Source organism: Delphinus delphis, chromosome 9 (genome assembly GCF_949987515.2).
Source record: "Delphinus delphis chromosome 9, mDelDel1.2, whole genome shotgun sequence".
In the NCBI taxonomy this organism is placed as follows: Eukaryota; Metazoa; Chordata; class Mammalia; order Artiodactyla; family Delphinidae; genus Delphinus; species Delphinus delphis.
The window spans coordinates 59,882,661-59,904,366 of record NC_082691.1 but is presented as its reverse complement, the minus strand read 5'-3'; the positions used below and the strand labels follow the sequence as shown (position 1 = coordinate 59,904,366).

Genomic DNA, 21,706 nt, shown 5'->3' with positions numbered 1-21,706 from the left:
TTCATATTTCAGATAATCTGCTTTTCCCATGATTTTTCTAGCCTTGGATTCTACAACCAGGGATTCATCCATTTTCAAAAACAAAAACCATCAAACACTTGCAAACGGATAAATGCTGTTTTAGAGCATTATCAGCACAGTCTGCGGTGCCACCTAGTTCCCATGCAGATGTTTCTAGCAGGTGCTAGAGGAGACACCTGTCCAGGTGTCCGTCCAAGCAAACCTACCCGCTTGCTGCTCTCTTCCTCTTGAGCCTTCCTGAACTCATGCTCGAGGGAGCAGTCCAGCTCATTGAAGAGCCCCACCTCCTCGCAGTTCTTCAGGAATCTCGTTGGGGTTGGAGTCTGATCTGAAAACAGAGACCGAGGGATCATAAATGGGACCTTTTCCTCAAAAGTCAGTGGCAAGTATGAACTAATAAATTCACTAATCCCCTCCCCTCGCCTTAATGACGATGCCGAGTGGCCACCCATAATCTTCCAGCCCTTTAAATAAAATGAGAATATGGAAGAAAATAAAACCATAAAGCCCAGAGGAGCAACATGATGTGTAGAAGCCTGTGACATGGGAGGGCTTCCCAAGCCTCCCTCTGGACAACTTCCCAGAGGAGCAACATGATGTGTAGAAGCCTGTGACATGGGAGGGCTTCCCAAGCCTCCCTCTGGACAACTTCAGGCGAGGAGATCCCACAGTTGACTTTCTGGAGTTCATATCGTTCGAATACACATTGCAAGGTGTGGAATAACTCTCTTTTAACTGGAAAACATGATTTAGCTAAAATAAGGCCAAAAATATCTACAGAGTCCATGTTAAGCCTGATTTTAGGGGGCTGGGAGGACAAAAAAAATTATAAATGTTTATATCAAACAAAAAGAGAGAAACAAGCATTCAATTCCTTTTTCTTAATGGAGAATAAAAATTTAGCAATTCTTTCTCTCATTTTCGGAGTCACAGAAGGATGATGAAAGGTTCCAAGTCAAACACATTCAGCTTCCATCCCTTAAAAATATAATTATTAATTTTATTTTCCTTTTGCTGTAGCCAAAAGACTGTTTTGAGAAGACTCTCTAAAAGGAATAGAATTTCTTTCATATTCTTGATGGTCTGGAGAGCGTACTACTTAAAAACCGGAGAATCTGAAACCACTATTTGTGGCTTAATATTTATGCAGCATTTGCAGTTTATAAAATATTTTCGCACACATTCTCTAGAATCTAGATCTCACAAGATCCTATAAGGTAAGCAGAGTAGAATCTCACCTTTGTAATTATTAAGGACAGTCATCTTCCTTGTAAAGGTGCACTCGAGTGGACATGAATAAAACTGTGTGAACTGCCTTTTGCACAGAAACAGAAGTTAAAAGAACCAGAGAGGACCACTTCCCAGTGGGGAAGTCTGGCCACACCAATTATTTTACAAGCGAAGAAAATGGAAGGCCTGAGTGATTAAGGGTCTTGTCCAAGGTCTCCCAGGTAGATGTGGCAACACTAGGATTATAACCAAGGGCTTGGTGCTATTTCCATTATATATATACATGCATTATTCCCACCTGAGCCTGTGGCAGACACTGCTAGATTGATTATGGCCCTTGTCCAGCTTGACCTACACTCAGTCTCAAATCTCTTCCTGCACAGTCCTCTAAGCCATCACCACCAGTCAAATGAAGAATGCCCTCAAGTTGATACGAATTTGCAATTTCTGCACTCTCTTTAGAAATTCCTATATGGCAAGAAATTAGAATCCTATTTATTTATTAGAGTAATTAATCCCAGTAAATTATCTACTGAGATTCAAAGAATATCTTAACACCCATGAAGCTGAAATGGCTTGATATCTCCACTTAATCAGCCCTTCCAAGGCAATGTCTCCCGATACCCTATGGGCACAGAGCTTTACTGCCTGAGAAGTAACCGAATGGCTGATCTGGATTCCAATCAACAAAATACCCACCTGCATTCTTTCCCATTCTTAGCCCAATCTCCAAGCTTCTGAGCTCTCTTTGCAGTACACAGAGAGCCTACAACAGACGATCATAAATTGGACATTATAGATAAAAGACATGCAAAGGATTGGGTTTCACTGAAAATAGTTTTATTAGAAAATTAATTAATTTATTAAGATACACATATATGCCTAAGTATCCAATATATACCTATAGCAGTTATGTGTTGTGGCTTATAAAATATAAAATTAGTATTTATGTAGCATTTTGCAGTTTACATTTTTACCCACATCGTCTAGAATCTATTAATAGATCTCACAAGAGCCTATGTGGTAAGCAGGGTGCATATTATTTTAGGACAGGAGAAATAAGTTAAGTACCTTGCACAGGGTCACACAATTTGTAACCATCTTATCACTATTAAGTCCTCTCTTACTTTCGGACATAATCCCTTCTCAATCTAAATCCCATGCTTTGCCTAGACTCTCCTGCCAGGTCCAAAGGTCTTTGGTGCATGTGTAAAAGACAACACTGACAACCCAGAAATCCAGATTAGAAAATCATGTGGTTTTGGGGAAATTACTTACATTCTCTGGACTTCAAGTTCATCATCTTTCAAATAAAGTTCTAAAGTTACATGATTCTGTGAATCCTAAAATCACCACCACAACTAGGTTCGCTTCAGAAGTCACTGTTAGGGGGCTTCCCTGGTGGCGCAGTGGTTGAGAGTCCACCTGCCGATGCCGGGGACGCGGGTTCGTGCCCCGGTCCGGGAAGATCCCACATGCCGCAGAGCGGCTGGGCCTGTGAGCCATGGCCGCTGAGCCTGCGCGTCCGGAGCCTGTGCTCCGCAACGGGAGAGGCCACAACAGTGAGAGGCCCGCGTACCGCAAAAGTCACTGTTAGTAGATCAAAGAAAATATGACCACATAAAGGACAGTTGAACAGGAACATCAGTAACAACTGGTCAGACACTGGAAATTAGGCCAGAGGCAAGGGCTAGATATATAGATAAAGGAGATTTATGAACAGAAGGTGTAAATAGACGAAACGTGAGAGTGGAAATATAAGGGTGTGGTGTGTGTGTGTGTGTGTGTGTGTGTTAAGGGTGTGGTGTGGTGTGTGTGTGTATGTGTGTGTGTTAAGAGTGTGGTGTGTGTGTGTGTGTGTGTGTGTGTGTGTTAAGGGTGTGTGTGCGTTAGGGTGGCGTGTGTGTGTGTGTTAAGGGTGGTGTGTGTGTGTGTGTTAAGGGTGGTGTGTGTGTGTGTTAAGGGTGGTGTGTGTGTGTAAGGGTGTGTGTGTGTGTTAAGGGTGGTGTGTGTGGGTGTGGGTGTGTGTTAAGGGTGTATGTGTGTGTGTGTGTGTTAAGGGGGGTGTGTGTGTGTGTGTGTGTGTGTGTTAAGGGTGGTGTGGTGTATGTGTGTGTGTTAAGGGTGGTATGTGTGTGTGTGTGTTAAGGGTGTATGTGCGTGTGTATACGTTTACTGGATGCTTAGTCCATGCCAGGCATAGTGCTAAGTGCTTTGTATGCATCATCTCATTAATTTTCACATCAACCACATTAGGTAAAAATTATTTCCTCCATTTTACTTATGAGGAAACTGAAAGTCGCCTTTGGCCCCATTTAGTAATGGAGTCGCTTAATTGTATAAGTAATTGACATTCCTAACAATCCTTGGTTCTTCTGAAATATCTTGGAATCATTTATATCCCTCACACAATAGAACTGCATTACAAGCCTACAGACTCTTCACTATCTGAGAGGAACATTTTTGTGACTAAAAAACCTGAGAAAGTATCACATGACAGAACTGAAATAGTAGACCACTTGTCATCAATGGGAATTTAGTTTGCCAGGTTTTAATTTTCCTTTATTCCTCTATGCTCCTTTGTTGGAGATTTACAAGTTGAGGACCACGATTCCAGGTAGAGAGAATAGCAATCCTAGAGGCTCCAACAGACTCCTGAACTCTGAAACATGTTCATGAGATGCTCCATGAAATTGAATTCAGGTTGGCAGTTGGGGGCCCAAGCCCCAAGCAAAGTTGAGAGATGTTTTCTGTCTCCTCTAATGCAAAATTATTCCCAGATACCGGCATGCACCTACATACATCAGCAAAGGGAGGCCGAAGGAGCATGGCACAGGACAGTAATGGCGCCGTCCATCATGCTGAGCCTCTCTGCAGCAATAGGGAAACAAAGCTATGGAACAAGGGGAGCTATGGGCAGTAAAGACAGCTGGTTCCCTCCTATCCCCAGAGACAAAGACTCAGAGGAAGGCCCCAGAGTTGTTACCAAACGTGACTTTCTTTGCCATATGATAAGAGTGAGGGAAAAGCAAAACTGTAATCTGTATCCACATTTGGAATAGATAAGGCACACTGTTCCTAATATTTAATTCATTTTCTTCTTGTGAATGAGCTATTCTTTCCAGTTACAACAGGAACCAGAAAATGGAGCTTAACTTTTGTTTTAACATTTATTAGAATTAATACAGGGTTTCTAGTCATCTTTGATCCCACATGGTACCAGTTCCAAGTAAGCCAGGCAATGTGCAAATCTTCAAAAGGGGGACAGCTAAATCTATCAGCTGCTTAAATAAAAGAGGCAGAGTTTCTCAGCCACATGAATGCCTTGTCAAATAACTACTCCAGCTGAAATTAGACCAGAAGTAAGTGGGTAATATCCATGGTCATAAGTTAAAATTCTTGTAATCTACACCTTATTTAGAACCAAGAGCATGCACCAGTTAGCTACAGCAGCAGCAATTTCTATGTCCTGAATAACAGTGACCGATGCTCTACTAGGGGATAATATCTAAGGTGTGTTCCGCAGTGACAGGCCACACTCCAAGGTCTTACAGGAACTGGTTCCAGTGGGAACTCAGAGCTGAGATGACTGTTTAAGGACTTATGCTCCCCTTTCTTTTAGTGCTTCCACTCCAGTGAGGTCCATCTGAATGAGAGAAGATAACCCCAAATCTCAAACTAAACAAAAAGTTAATAGCTTTTGAGTGTGAACTTTACCCGAGTTGAAAGTATTTTGTTGTTACCTTTGTAAATCTGCACTGGTGCTGCAGAAATGCCTGCATGCTACCTTCTCACAGTCTACAAAGAGCACACCAGGTTCTCAGGAGATCTAGACACCCAGGGCCAGTGCAAGTGAGAAATCTTACCCTCCTGTACTCCTCTCAAGCGTCGTTGGGGATTTCTTTACCAATCGGACATGAAAGATTGAAAAGTTGGTCATATTTCAACATCTGGTTCCCTTCCTGGAATGATGAGCCTGTTTCTTGAAAACAGGAGCATCTTTTCATAAAATCACTGCCTCTGTAAATAGCTAGGTAGGGGACATTTGCCATGCAGAGGCTCTACTTGCATTATCTGCCCGGAAGAGTGCCACAAACTTGGCATTATGAGTTAGGAATTCACCCATCACTTCTATGATAGGAAATCCTGTATCACATTACATCTGGGAAGGACCACAAGTATACGGTCAGGACTACTAGGAAAAAAAGCATCTCACTAAGTTTTCCAATCAGTCCATAGTCTGTCTACCATCAAGTGCTTCAGTCCCAGCAAGTATGATTATTCCAAAGCCTAAATGACAAGCACACAGCTAAAGCAGAAACCCGATTCTTCTTTTAAAAAGTGTTTAGTCTGTTCTACATTTAATAATAGGTTGCTACCTTATTCGGTTTCAGAGCTGTGTTTGAGTTATATGTTTGTCTATATTTCATTTTCCTCAATGGGAAAAAAATAAAGGCAAGGTGACAAGCCATCGATTAAAAAAAAAAAAAAAAAAAAAAGGAAAAGCAGACTTCCCATCATATACCAGAGGAGAAAAATATGAGTCCCCTAAGCAAATTTTTTTTCCTATTGGTCTGACAGTCTCAGCTATGGTATCACTAAAGGACTCTATAAAGTAATTCTACATCATTTTGTATTAAATTGATACTATAAAAGCCTCACTAATTCAGACCAGTTTTAAGAAAGATCAGTTTGAATTAGTGACCATTTTAACTATAGGGTATTTTTTAAAAAGCAATGCATTTTTATTATTTACATGACTCAATTTCAGCCAACAAAGTGTAGCTTAATGGAATTCCTCAAGAATGCTGTTCAAATCAGTAGAGAAAAGTATTGGAATTAGCCTATCTATTTTAGTAAGAGTTGGGGTTCTCAAAAAAGGCATTTCTCTTCGAGACTTTTAATATTCTTTTTATAGTCATATTTACCCCATGAATTTTTCAGCAAATGCTTTCTTTAAAATATTCTTATACCTTATCTGAATTTTAATAAAGTCCTAATTGAGTTTACATTAAATGAATTTTAAAATGCATAATCCTTTATAAGAGTTATAATCAGTAACAACTGACAGAATTCCGAGGAATTCTAGACAGGCTTCTTTGCAATAAATGTGCCTTTTATTGAGTGTGAATATACAATAGGAGCACTAGGGTCCTTTCAGTAACACTGACATAACTATTTCCCTACATCTGTCCCAAGAGGCAGTGCTACCATGGGACAAACAAAGGTAACTCTGGTTTTTAAACAATAGCTGTGGGATGCTTAAAATTGACCCGGACTGGGGTGATCCAGGTCAGTGAGACACGCTCTCACACTCTTGAATCACACGCTGGAATCCATTTATTTCAAGCTAGAGAGCTGGTAGACTAGAGAGGCTGTGAGTCAACTAGAAAATGCTCTGATAAAGGCATCTCTTACAACACATGGTTCCAGAAGACATAGATATAGACTTAAATAATTCAAGTATACTTTCCACACCTACATACTCACTATTAGCCATGGCTTACCCCTAAGTGTTCCAACAGCAATTAAGCCACAATTTTATTTCATTTTAGAGGAGCCGAGCTGGTAAAAAGGGTTATTAACACTGTGAAACCATGTCTCTGCTGGCCACGTGAACAAAGGGATCAAAATTTGCCCTGAATAGTGGAAGCTAAAGCTTAATGTTTCCACTTAGTCACTCATTGCCTGAGTTCTACTATACTCTTTGTCAAAAGGGATTGGTTTCCAGATTAAACAAACTGGAAGCCAGTTTTTCATATATAAAGGAAGACTGTAGATCAATGCCTTTGACATATTCAGGTGAATTTTCAAAATTCTATTTTGCTTGACCAACTAAAAACATGAATGAGAAGCTGACATGTCCAAATGCCAATGCAGTAAGTCCCTACATATAAAAGAGTTCTGTGCCAAAAGTGCGTTCGTATAAGTCCAACAGAATTAGCCTAGGCACCCAAGTAACACAGTCGGATATATCGTACTATACCGTAATAGGTTTATAATACTTTTCATACAAATAATACATAAAAAACAAACAAACACAGTACAGTAAACTACACAAAAGCACAACCACATGCACTCACATGACAACGTGAACTAACTTATGTGACTGGACACGCTAACAAACGTTTGCATCTTTGAAAGTTCGCAACTTGAAGGTTCGTATGTGTTGCTACAATCTCCTTCCAAAAATGTTTGACCAGTCTCTCCATTTGATGAGTATTGAAGGGATAAGTCAATAATATAAGAAAAATCAGTTCATAGATTTATATCCAAACATAAATCTAAGGCCGAAACATACTAAAAATAATATGTGTACCTCACCAAATCTATGTGTACAGTGAGAAAATTATAGACAGATAGGGACTTTGGACAAATTGCTTATCCTCTTGATCTTGTTTACTCATATGAAAAAAAAGTGGCCAGGATTAAATGACAATGTATATAAAGCAGGGGGAATATTACAGGCATAAGATAAGGCAATAAATGGTAGCTATTTCTATTATCATGCTGCCCTCTGATGCAAGCCATCTCCATCACCCTCTGTTCCATAAAGATCTGATTAATTTCCATAATGAGAAGTCACTATGTAACTTTACCATCAATGGAAGAGAAAGAAGCTAAGTATGGGACATACTTAGCATGTGTGTGTGTGTGTGTGTGTGTGTGTGCGCAAGAGAGACAGAGAGACAGAGACAGAGACAGAGATTTATTTACTTTTTATATCCCAGTTCATTCCAAAAAGAATCTGGAGTGAGATATGTCACCTTTCCTCTGGCTCCTCCCTTAAAATGCTCTTGGATTATTAAGTAGGGTTTATAGCAAAGAGCCATGAGCAATGGATTCGGGTTCTGAGAGTGCCTGGTTGATCACAAACAATCTCTTGGAGACAAAAGTTCTACTTCATTGAAAACATTTTGCTCTCTCCACAGTAAGTATTAGGTTCAGAGTCTGGAACTAGAGATAGGCCCTACTTCTAGACCTAATCCAGGTCTCAGTTGGGTTCTGAAGGACTATACTGTCATTTATATTAGATGCTCTGCATCAGAGGGTGATAAGGAAGATGGGATGAGGAAGCCAGTCTCTCTTGCCTCTCTTCCATTTGTCAGCGCAAGATACAGTCAGCTGCACTGCATCTGGTCTTGGGGTTTTACCACTTCCAGCCCCACCATATTCAGAGGTCAGGGAGAAAGAACCCCTGAGCCTGGAGTGCTGAACATCAGGTCTTGGCTGAAATGCCACTCATCTAGAAGAGGCCTGTCCTGACCTCCCTTGGGGAGCAGGCTGGCCACTGATGTCACATTATCATGTTTTATCTTCATCGGAGCACTTCTCCCTAACTGATATTTTCTTGTTTATTTATCTGGGGATTTTTGGTTTTGTTTGGTTTTTGGTTTTTTTGTCTATTATCTGTCTCCCTACCCCCAACAGCATATAATCAGTTCCATAGAAGAGGGAACTCATCTGTCTGGTTCAATGCCACATCCCCAGCACCCAGCACAATAGGATCCTTGCAGGCCCTCATTAAAGGTTTGTTGACTAAATGAATGGTGATGAAGGGGCAACTTCAGATCCTCTTCCCACACCTCAGCTGGTGCCTGTCCTAACTTCTCTCCAAGCACAGCCCAGTTGCCTGCAGCATTAATCGGGCTGTGATGTCTGGTGAGGGAACTGACTAGGCATTTAAAGGCATGGTCCCCTGTCTCTTTCTCAGGTTTCCCACCTGAGTGTGGATCAGGTTTTATCTTTTGGGAAAGGCTTGCAGTACTCTTGAACTTCATCTTCCCTTTCATGAAGCAAAATCAGTCATCTTCTACGTCAATATTTCTACCGTATTCCCCCAACACACAACATACACACACAGAGTTCTCATTTAGTATATTATTTGCTTATTATTTGTTCAACTACAAAGTTGTACTTTGATTCCTATTCTGTTTTGTTTTTTTTTTCCTGTACAGACCCTGGGAACCCTGTAAAGAAGTGGGGGTGGGGATGTTTGATAGGGCAAGATTTAGGAATTTCTGGATACCTAGACATAATACCATTAAAATAGACCCAAACACCATCCTCTTTGTCTCTAATACTGAAATTTGATCATAATTTGCAAGCCAAACAGATCTGGTGTCATGTGGTAGCTGGTAATTTTGCAACCTGTATGTGGACGTATACTGTCTTCAATGGATTCTCATTTCAAAACTGGCACCTAAAAACCTTTGCTATCACAACTTCCCTCACCATGAAATTATCTTCTATCAGACGGAGAATAGTTGAAGGGAAAGGTTCATGCCCCTCGTCACATCAGGACACTGGAAATGTACCACAGAGCCCAAATAAGGATGGAAGGACCAAGGTGGGAGAGAATGAAAGTCTTTGCCCTCAGAATCCAACACCACCACCCCTATTCATGTCCTTACTAGGGACATGTACTGTCCCTTTAGAAGGAGGGGTTTTATGTTTACTGTCTATCAGTAAGAGCAGACTAATGTTAATAAAACACCATGACTGTCACTTTTATTATCCTGCTTTGTGGCATGTCAAAGATTATTTACCAAAAAAAAAAAAAAAGATATTTACAGTCATTTTGAGTAATAAATTCTACCTGGCTTAAATAAAATGGACTTTATGGCAAAGCTATAAAATTATTTCAGATCTTACAACTCTTTGGACATTTACCCTTCAAATGTATATGTGTGATATCTTAATAACTTCCCTAACTATAATATTTGCAATTAAAGAAGGATGAAGTGATTTTCCAAAATTTAGGTTAGCTAGACACCCTGAAATTAGTAATAAACATACCTACTATACTTTATCTCCTTAATATATGTTAAACTCCAATTCATCTGAAATGAAATTTTGGGTAATTGAATATTGCTGTAAAAAATAGCCCAAATATTGCTTGAAAAAAAAATAGCCTTGAACATTTTTGCGATGAGGCTTTCTGATTTAAGATTTGATTTATACTATTTTTATTTTTATTGTTACTATATTTTGAGCTGTACAAAATTATTCATCTTCATGAGAGGCCACAAAATAGGTTTAAGGTACATTAAGAAATAAAATTCTAATGAACATATTTTTAATAAAAGCAGATTCTGAAGTTTTGATAAATTCAAATCTGAGTAAATTAAGATACAGACAAATAAAACTTCAGTCATATTGACAATCACAATCTAATATGCTAAAACTGAAATGATGTTTGAGATAAATATATTTTAAAGACTTTCCTGGAAAAAAAATGCAAAGCTCAAATACTCAGCAAATAGCATATTACAATTCAGTGTGGACAACACTGGCATATGACATGTAGTTGACACCTCAGCCTCTGGAGCTGGACTGGATAGCTCTGTGTTCTGTTCCAGCAAGAAATTTCTACGAGACTACAAACATGCAGAGTGGGTAGCAAGTTTAAAAATTTAGCACAGGGAACTATATCCAATCTCCTGGGATAAACCATAATGGAAAAGAATATTTTTTTAAAAGAATGTATATCTGTGTATAACTGGGTCCCTCTGCTGCACAGCAGAAATTAGCACAACACTGTAAATCAACTATCCTTCAATTAAAAAATGGTTTAAAAAAATTTAGCACTTAATTTCATTGGGAGTATGAAATGGCCTCATACCAGCTTCAATATAAAACCTGAGAAAGCAAAATAAAATATGCCCTTATATCATTCATGCTGTTCTTCCTCATTTATTTCTCCCTTTATTTTCTTATTCTGAGTTTGACATAACCAATTAATAAGAATCTGGTAAGAACTACTGAAAAGCTTCAAGAGTTTCATCAAAAACCTACAGGAAATCTATAGAAACGTTCCCACATCTTTAGCTACTTTTTTTCAGACCTTTGGATGGGGCTCCCTGTAGGGCCATCCCAGCAGTCTACCTGAGAGATACTATGCTGGTACTCACCTCTATAGTGATCATATCGCTACATAATCACCACTCCTTCACACTCACCTCCCACTTCCCTACCCCCAGGCAGCCTATTTTAGGGATCCTGTTTGGGAGAAATAAAGGGTGAACTTATTACTTGAAATATTGGGAATTCCACAGTCTAGAGCCTTGCTACTTTCCTATACATGTTCATCGTTAAACTATAAGGTTACACCACGTGTGACTCTATAGAACGTAATAAATGATAAAAACAAAAGAACAGAACACCCTTCCTAACCCTTCTAGGCTTTCGTAATTCTTAGAAATTTGAGTTTCTGCATCTCTGTTTCTAGACTTAAGGAAAGACAAAGTTATTTCTGAAGAGCCATCTAGTTCAATAAAAACAAACAGGCTGAGAGAGAGGTGGTAGAGGAGGGAAGGGAAGAAGCTGCCTTTGAACACGAGAGTCTTGCAAATCACAGCCCATCTGCACCACTAACAAGTCACGGGCCAGAGAGTGAAGACCTGTGGACAGTCCCGTCACCGGGAGTATTTGATCATACATATAAACTGATGAAGCCTGACAAAGCAGTAGCTGGTGCAAGTCAGAGGGTTAGGACTGCAGGATCAAGGGCCCTATTTTTTTGCCCTGTTGGTGAGTTTGGGAAAGTTGCTCCCTCTCCCACCCCCCTTCATCTCTATCTGTAAAATGTGGGTTGTAATAATAACCTGTCTGAAAAAACTCTTAGGGTATTTACTAATAAGAGCGATAATAAAATACTTGTAGGGCTTCCCTGGTGTCACAGTGGTTGAGAGTCCGCCTGCCGATGCAGGGGATGCGGGTTCGGACCCCGGTCCAGGAAGATCCCACGTGCCGCGGAGCGGCTGGTCCCGTGATCCATGGCCGCTGAGCCTGCGCTTCCGGAGCCTGTGCTCCGCAACGGGAGAGGCCACAACAGTGAGAGGCCCGCGTACAGCAAAAAAAAAAATACTTGTAAAATTTAACTGCCATAGAAATGCTCAATTATACGAGCCAGTTTTGCCTGTGCAGTCAGTTTCTCTTCTGATATCATTTAAAACATGTTCATGGGCGTATTATTTCTTTCACGATGCCAGGGAGACAGTGGCTTGAGTGAAATATTTCTAGCCTGAGAAAGGCAACAGGAAATGCTTCAATTGCCCTGCTAGGGTTTATGAAACTCTTGCACTTACATGCTTTCATTGGATCACAATAAGCCTGTGAAATAGACTGGGCAGATAAAATCATTCCCATTTAATAGAAAAAGAAACTGAAGCCCAGAAGTGTTTACCAACTTGCTCAAGGTCATCTGGCCAGGCTAGAGTTCAAGTTTCCTTACTCCTTGCACTCTTTCTAATTTACCACACTACCTCTCAAGACGGGACAGAATGGAAATTAATTGATGGATTATCATTATTATTTATTTATGATCACATTTGCTGAGCACTTGTATTTCCACACATTATCTTATTTAATTTCCCAATTATGAAGCAGGTACTATTTCTTAAGGAAACCTTCACTGACCAGCTCAGTCCAGAAAGAGAGCTCCTTCTGCTAAAGCCACATAGCATTTTTCCTTACAATGCTCACTTGATATATATCATGGACAGTCCTCTATTTTAGCTAAGTTTTCACACACACATTGTGATGTCCTCGAAAACAGTAATCATATCAATCTTCGCACCTCCACAGCACTCAGAACAGTGCAGTGTGCATTACAGATGCTCAATTAACATCTGTTGCTTGAGTAATTACAGGTATGTGATGTTAAAAAATCCTTACATGGAGCCAAGTTTCATAGTAATAAATATTTCACATTCCAGAAAACAAGAAGTCAGAGCTCTCCAATTATTTGAGTGAACACTACATTAGCGGATTACATTCCTGCTTACCATTATTTTAAGCCTCAGCTATACTTTAGAAATATAAATTTTCAAGGTGTAGAATTTGCCAGTGGAAATCATCCTATTCTATAGAACAAGTACCTCACATGAGGCTGATCTGGATCACCCAAAGCGTCTTTGCCTGATGGCTCCTTACCTGATAACATACTGTCTGTTTTTATTGAGGGAAACTTCAAAGTCATTTCATGCTTGTGCCTATGAATCATCAGATGGTCCTCTGTTGGGAAGCGCTGTCAAACAAATAGAAAAAAAGGGAGAGGGGAGAGGAGCTATTCAGTTTTGTAATATATATTTCACCATCATAGAGAAAAAGACTCATTCAGCACTGCAAACGTGACAAGGAAAACAAAAAATTAGTTCTGAAAAAGTGTGAAAGCATGGTAAGTAAAATGACAAATTATTTTACGCAACCACATATGCATTCATGTCAAACTTTGGAAAAGAACTACACGTCACGCTTAATTATTTGCCATATATATCTACAGATGTACCCCATGACATTTGCATAGTATGTTTCTGTTTATGAAGACCTTGCACACTGATTATCTCATTAATTATAATTATACATATGATTTATAGTAACAGCAAATTATTTTGAGTGTTCTATACTCCATGCAGTGTAGTAAACCAACACTTTATTTTTAATTTTCAGGGAATGATATTATGGTTGTCAAAAATGCTGCGCCCAAATATTTTCAGCTGTCTGGCTTCTGGTCATATGGTGGAATTGGATTTCCTGGCCCTCTTGTGGTTGGGTGGGGCCATGTGAGTAGTTCTACCCATTGAGTCATGAATGGAAGTGACACGTCATCCAGATGTGAGCATCTATTTCTTGGGGCAAGACCCTCTCCCTTTTAGCAAAGAGATTCACAATACAAGGAATAGTGGCCCCTCAATCATCCTAAATCTCTGAAGAATTACGAAGAGCATCTCTGAATTCTGAAGGATTATGAAAAATATCCTGCCAATCTATAACTGAAATGTACGCTTGGGCAACTGAAATAAGCCTTTGTTGTGTCAAGTCACTGAAGCTTTGAACTAATTTGTTATTGCAGCAATCCCAGCCTATCCTGACTCAGACTGGTATGTTTCAATAACTGAACTTACCAGGGTATCTGCTTTATCAAAGTCAAATGAAAATTCAACAAAAGACAATAAAGTCTGCTGAATATTTCCGAATCTTTGACAATCTAGAAAATCTCTCAGAGCGTCCCAGCTCCTCAGGCTAGCCATTATAAATTTCAATTACCATTGTATATTAAGGTAGAAATCTTTTCTGCAAACAGCATAATTTGTATTCACGGGAATGAGGGGATTCACTGGGCTAAATCCTTTGCAATATTCTAAAAGTAGTTCTTCAAATAAATATCACTTATTTCTTTGTCATTTGTATAACATAAATTGGAGAGTACAGAAGTTGCAACACATGGTGATCATGCCAGATTTCTGAATACACAGAAGTCTTCATGACATGTGGGTTTTTCCTGCAGGATCATTTGGTCCTCTATAACACTATAGTAGAATGACTGCATCAAATAAGTGACACTACCATATGTGGCTTAGACACAGAGGTTGAATTTCGTAGTCTTTCTGTCAAAAGCCTTATTATAATTCTTTTCTGTAATATATACCAAAAAACAACATGGGAATAGCCTTCATTTGCAGTCATTTTGTTAGCCATTTTTGGCTCCATAAAATAATAACCTAAAATAGAATATAAACAAGAATACTTATTATATACTACTAATAATCTCCATGATATCTCATATTAATTATAATTACCTTCCAAATAAGACAATACAGGATATCTGTGATTTTTTTTTATTTGGTAGGAAAATAGCAAATTGTGAATAACCAAAAGGTATAGTCTGCAATAGATACAGAGCTGAGAGAGGCCACTGGAACTTAAAACGAGGTAAATGCAGAGGGCAAAGGAACAGTGAAATTAACATTGGACTTTGTGAGATCAGAAAGAGCAAGAGAAGCTTGTTTCTCCTCACTTTTGGGACAAAGCTAACTTATAAGGAGCCGTAACACACACACACACACACACACACACACACACACACACACACACACAACCTCCCAGGTATTAGGCCATTCCTAATAGAGCAAAGGTTCTTTCCAATGAGGGAAAAAGGGGGTGGGAGGGGAATCCATCCATCACCTCCAACACAGCGCAAGCACTCATAATTCGTATTTACTCCCCTTTCCAATTCCCAGCCATCTTTTCTTCTCCATGCAGGTCCCAGGCTATGGAACATCGCTCAAGTAAATGCCATGATGGACTGATTCCCTAACACCCCACCAGGAGACCCCTGGAATCACTGGCCAACCACCATACTTTCTCAATTCTAATATCTCTTCAATTGAAAGATGCTCATATTTTTATAATAGCTTATCAAGAAGAAGAAACACTTCCACATTAAATAGAGACATCAAGTTTTAGATATATCTTTACATTTAAATTTAGTGGGGGTTGAAGGAAGAGGCTTGGAATTTTACCTTAAAACCAAGAAACTATGTAAATTCTCAAGTCTCATGTTTCTCCAAACCTTTCCTCAGTTCACCCAGCCTTCTCAAGGAAATGACCTGCTCCTTCACTGAAGTTCAAGGTCATTTGAAATGCACCCCTTCAACATTTATTATCACCTCCATCTCAGAATTTACATTAACTTCATAGGTCCTATTTCCATTCCCTCCTGTCTCTGAGGAATGAGCATCGTCCCCCCCCCCCCACAGGATCCTCTACACCCCTGTAGTCTGGGGAAGGGCACTCCAGCTGTGGTCCTTCAAGCCAGCATGCTCACTCCTCCTTGCCCTTGACTAAATCCAGCCTGGCGAGCCTTGACTTGATATATGTATACGTATAGCTGATTCACTTTGTTATAAAGCAGAAACTAACACACCACTGTGAAGCAATTTTACTCCAATAAAGATGTTAAAAAAAAAAAAAAAAAAACCTTTTCTCAAGCTGCTTCCTTCTCAGGCTACCATTATATCACTCTGCTTCCCGTCACTCCCTAGCACTCTTGAAAGGCTCCTCTATGCTGGCTACCTCCACTTCCTCACTACCCACTCACTCAATCTGGCCCCCACCCCGACTCCTCTCTCATAGGTCGCCGGCAAACAGCCAACTGCCAAACCCAACAGCCCCTGCTCAGGCCTCTCACTGTGCCAGCTCTAGCAGCGTCTGACACCAGTGACCACACGTCTGTAGCATTTATTTATTTATACCCTGCCTGATTCCAAAAAGGAGAAAAGATGGCTTAGAGCAATACCTAAAATATAGAATGGGGGAGCATCACTTAGAAGTAGGTGATTCCCAAAAGGGAAAGGATCCAAAAAGAAACAAGGCTAAAGCCAAAATGCAAGTCACTGGGCAGTCACTCTCAACCGGGGGCAATTTGGCCCCCAAGGGGACGTTTAGTAATGCCTGGAAACATTTCTGGTTTTCGCCACTGGGGAGCGCTACTGGGATCTAACACATAGAGGTCAGGGATGCTGCTAAGCCTCCTATAATGCACAGGGAAGCCCCCCACACACACAACAAAGAATTATTCAGCCCCAAATATTGGTAGTGCCAAGCTTGGGAAATTCTGCCACACAGTCCAATGTCCTCTGTGCACTTCTTTTCTCTCTGACTTATCCAAATGCTGGATGCGGCTAAATACCCCTTTCTTAAAGGCTCTCCTCTACCATCATTCACAATCCTGGACTCTCCTGGAACCCTAACTTGCCATGAACCCTCTCTGGCCTTTGCCAAGTGTCTTGAGGATCCCTTTCCCTTAAATGCCCCTTCCACAGAGACACCCCCATTATCCTCCCCAAGTAAAGTAAATCCCCCTAGGATGGTCTTCAGGGTGGCCTGTGCTCTTCCTTCATGGAAAATTGCAATTCATTAATTAACTGATGAATTGCTCATGTGGTTCCACATGTAATGCCTAGGCTAGAAGTTCCGTGAAGGCAGGGATACACGTGTTTTATGCACAGAGCAGGCCCCTCAAAAATGTGCTGAGTGACTCAAATTGAATAAAACTTAATGTCACATTTTTACAGCCAAAGCAAAGCAAACTGCTCAAGTTATTGGATTCTTTCTGGCTACTGAGACTCCCCCTTAAGGAAACTAAGTGGAAATCAGTTTTACCTTAGATAAGGCAATTTTCTGCATTCACAATGGAGAGTCCTGGTCTAGCAGAACTTTTCCCAGTACTTCAACCTATCTGTGTCTTCCCAGTGTTTCCTATTTCAAAAGGACCTCCAAAACCAGCTTGCCAAAATATAGTTGAAATTCAAAATAATATTCTCTACTGCTTTCCTTATTTATTAGGTAAAAACCAACATTCATATAAAAGCCCCTGGAGAATCTGCCAGAACACAAGCAAAGGAGGCTGGTTTCTCAGCTGGTGGCTGATGTCAACAGCGGCATCGCGAGGCAATAACATTTCATGTTTTCATGACATAGTCCCTCCAGGAAGCTTCCAGAACCCTCCTCAAACTCTCTGGGGAGATACAATGAAAAGGGTCCTTAATGGACATCACCTCTCACTGACTCCCAGACATTGCTCTACGCTGTGCTGCCAACCCCACAACATAAACAGGCAAGAGAGTGGGGCTTGATTCCACCTGAAACTACTGGGCACTTCAGAGAAAGAGAGCATAACTACCCACATGCCTGTGCTCTGAGTTCTAAGCTTGTCCTTTATCCCATAAAATGAAGATCTTGGCATGAGAGCACCATGTGTGGTCATTTTCCAATGACTGGAACTTGGAGATATCCAAAGGGTCAAGTGTAGAAAAAGTCACCATCCTGTTCCAAAGGAAAAATGTCAAATTCTGATTTTAGATGATGGATGTTTCCAGTTTCTTTCAAAGACATGGGTTCTAGTACAATAGTAGCAGCAGTCACCATAGCAACAGTGGGCATCAATTGAGCACAACGTGCAGGTCCTTTACTAAACACTCCACACACAGTACCTCATGTAAGCCTCACGTCTAATCCACTTGATGGCAACCATCAGAGGGTTAACCCAGCATAGCAGGCCAACTTCCTCTCTCAAAGTTTAGATAAATGGAAAAACTATGGGTTCTAGATGAGTCATAGGGGGTTTATTTTACTCAAACGGGAAAACAAAACAAAATCGAATTCAGTCTCTGATGGTGAGCTATTTTACCAGTAATCCAAAGGCCCAGAATTCAAGTGGCTATTGTCAAAAAGAGCACCCTCTTTCCCCCTGTCTGAAATAACAATCCTGAACATCTGGTGGGCAGGATGCGGCTGGCTCGCTTCCAGGGGAGAGTTATGGATGGAAATGGCCAACACTGATGTATTTCAGAGGCTGTGAGGGAAGTAGTTCAAACTAGTCAAAGTGGAAAATGATGATGATGATGATGGTGATGATGATGGTGATGATGATGATGATGATGGTGATGGTGATGGTGATGATGATGGTGAGGGGGACTTTGAGAATATCTTGGTGAAGAAGAAGAGCCAAAAACAGGCATGACTGCCAAGTGAGAGTTGCCTCACTGTGGGGAAGGTACTGCATCCCCTGCAGGCCAGAGTGGAGGACCCCCCTACACTCACCTGGGAGCAGCCTGGGGCACTGCAGACAAACGGCCTCTCCTGCTCCAAATTCATCTTGGATTCCTCATAAATCTGAAGGGTCAGGGGGAGAGAGGAAGGAAAACAGAAATTCATGAATATCTCCTCCTTCTACCTGAGAAAGGCAATGGCTCGGAGCCCCCTCCTATGCCAATTCCCAAATTAGATGAGAAAAACATAAACATGAACAACAGGTCCTGCCTTGCTCAAGTTTATTAGGCTCTCTGCAGTCCAAGTTCCCACTGTGTTTTCTTGAGTGCATATTTACTGCACTTTGAAGAAAAAATGCCAACAAAGTGCAACCAAAAACAATGTCTATTGCAGCAGAAATTCTGCCTGGTGGGTGTCATTATCAGGTAAAACGCCACCTGTGCAAGGCAAAGAGCAAGAGAAGGGTAGTTACTGGGCAATCATCAGTGTGAGGACCAACCCCGAGCATCAGGTCAAATGATTCTCCCATGATCACCCCACTGAGATTCAGTATGAACAAGGGACACAAGGTAGCCCTACAGCCAGCTTAGCAAATGACCCTGGCAGTGAGCCACGGTCTTAAATTCTCTTTCATCTCAGGCATTTGATGATGCCTCAACAAAAGCTATCCAAGTTGTGCAGAAGTGACAAGAAATCAGCAAATGCAAAAAGCATTACCTTAAATATTTCATTAATTTGGTTTTACAGGCTAATCTGAAATTAAAATCGGATTAAGGCGACTGCCCCTCTGAGCTAGATAAGTTGTCTGGAATAAGGTAGCTTTGCAGGGAGAAACCTTATGTTGTGATCTCAGACATATGTTAAACTATAGTATGGTCTTTTCTTATGCAGGGGTTAGGTTCTAAGGTAAGTTCATTAGGCAAAAATTGAGCGTAATCAAATATCTTTGCAAATCTTCCCCCAAACCGATAAAAGTACAATATATATGATTGTGTGGTTACTAATCTATACGGTAACAGAAATTTTTTTAAAAATATCATAAGGAATACTATACAATTGAAGTTCCACAATTTAAATAGTTTTCTAAATGATACTTTTCTTTTTGCCAGTTTTGAAACCGAGTTTAAATAAGCTCCATGTGCTGCTGGTGGGACACGGCTTCATTATAGAACTAAAACCTACTGTTTTGTCTCTGAAGAAAGGAAGTCCTGTGCTTCCTTAAAATTCTACTTGTAGGTTATTCCAAAGGAGTCTTAAGTCACCTTCACCCTTGAAAGAGGAAACTCTGCTTCACTCATGGAATAGTTACCCTTCATCCAAGAAAACTTTATCATCTTGCAAAAAAAAAAAAAAACCAATTCTAATTCATATGTCATTACAGCCTTCCCCCAAACACTAATATATCCACATATATTCTTTGGGAAATAGAGGCATACTTTCACTTTTCTGAAACACAAAATGAAAACACTTGCCTTAGATAACACTCCTAGGCAGATATTAAAAACAAATTTTTAAATGTAAACTCTCTTCACATCACTATTCCGCAATTTTCACTAAGTAATGCCCTTTTCACTCTCCATTTGGAATGACTAGTCACCTATCAAGGAAGTAATGTCGAATAATTTTACAGTTTTCCTGTATCAGGCATATTGGTTAAACTTTTTTACTCTATTATATTTAGAAGAAGAAGGAAAAAAAATACAAGTATCTTCCGAAGTTTTCCACTTGCCCTTGTCTGAGGAAAGTCATGAGCAACTAAAATGTCTTCTCACATCTCATTATTCATGTGATTTTGCCATCACTTATCATAGAGCATCCCTCCTCCCCGCTGTGAATGCTGATGACTTACTTCTAAGCCTCCAAATAAAGAGTGACTTTAAAGCTGAGAAAATGATTTTGATCCAAGATAGAACAAACAGCATAGTAACTGGGTTATTCATTAATATTAAATATGCCTTGTTTTTCTAGTAAACTTTTTAAAATACTTCCCTGGAACTTTTCTGTCTCTGGGTCCATGATCTGCCTGACCATTACCAGGTCACTAAACTGCTTCATGCCTCAATTTCCCCTCCTTTAAATGGGGGTATGAATATCAATCTTCAACTCCTTCATTCCTGTATCACACCAATCAGTTAGGGAGCCATTTCCAAATTATGGAGAAAGGTCTTAAAGGTATTTAAGTGTGTGTGTTTGGAGGTGGGGGGAGGTTTTGTGGACAAGTGTTACTGGAACCTCACTCTAATATTAACTATTCCTCATGTATAATGGAGAAGTTGCTATAAAGTAAGTCTTTCTTGGACATCATTTAACAATTCTCGTTGCTAAAGTAACCAAAGAATGCCAATATTAGTCATATTATTAACCGATATTAAGATTACATGATGGTAAAATGGGAATGTTCCAAGAAAGTTCCATATAAATACATGTATGGTCTACATCTGAATGAAGTAATTTGTGATAATAATTAAATTAATGTCCAACCGATAGAAGTGGTCAAGATTGGAAGTGCTACTGCTGCAGTTTAAAGGGGATTCATTAATAAGCCAAAGTGAAGAAAGAGAATGACCAAGCCTTGCCACATCAGTATGAGGAGGAAGTATTCTTCTACCATAGTCACAACTCTATCCCAAACCTGAGTCCACCAAAATGCTGACTTTTCCCATAAATTCAGGCCCTTAATGGTAATAGTTTATCAATTCTGCTTAACGTCAACATGAGCTACCTTATCTTAATTATTGGTTATAATTTGCATACGAACTGCAGCAAATATCATGGAATTATATGATGCTAGTGATAGGAGACTGAACAACGTTCAGTCGCAAAAAAAATTTCAGTCATATAGATTTACTCTGTCTTATTGAGCCTTCCTAGTCTGGACGCCACACTTAGAGGAATAGGATCAATTAGACAACTACTGAGTCTGCCTTCAAATAGTTTAGAGTTCATTATGTTCAACTGAGTTACCAGTCATTGTATTATTTTATTATTAAAACATATATGAATCTGTATCAATTTATCGCATGCTATGAATCCCATGGACCAAATGCTTTGGCAACATACTATTGGAATAAGTGTCCTGAGGTAAAATGGCAGCTGCTAAAATAAAATACGTTTTAAG

At 40.0% G+C, this 21,706-nt stretch overlaps 1 protein-coding gene across 1 annotated transcript in view; it reads right to left on the bottom strand.

Annotated features, from left to right (window-relative positions):
• Positions 1–18,705, bottom strand: part of CREB5 (cAMP responsive element binding protein 5) — a 334,938-nt gene extending 316,233 nt beyond the window's left edge. Inside the window, exons 1-3 of the mRNA XM_060020658.1 lie at positions 18,640–18,705; positions 13,189–13,282; positions 228–349 (exon numbers count right to left, since the gene is read on the bottom strand). Of these exons, the coding sequence (XP_059876641.1) occupies positions 228–349; positions 13,189–13,282; positions 18,640–18,693 (270 nt within the window). The 5' untranslated portion in view covers positions 18,694–18,705. The remainder of the gene's footprint in view (positions 1–227; positions 350–13,188; positions 13,283–18,639) is intronic.
• Between the last annotated feature and the right edge of the window lie 3,001 nt (positions 18,706–21,706).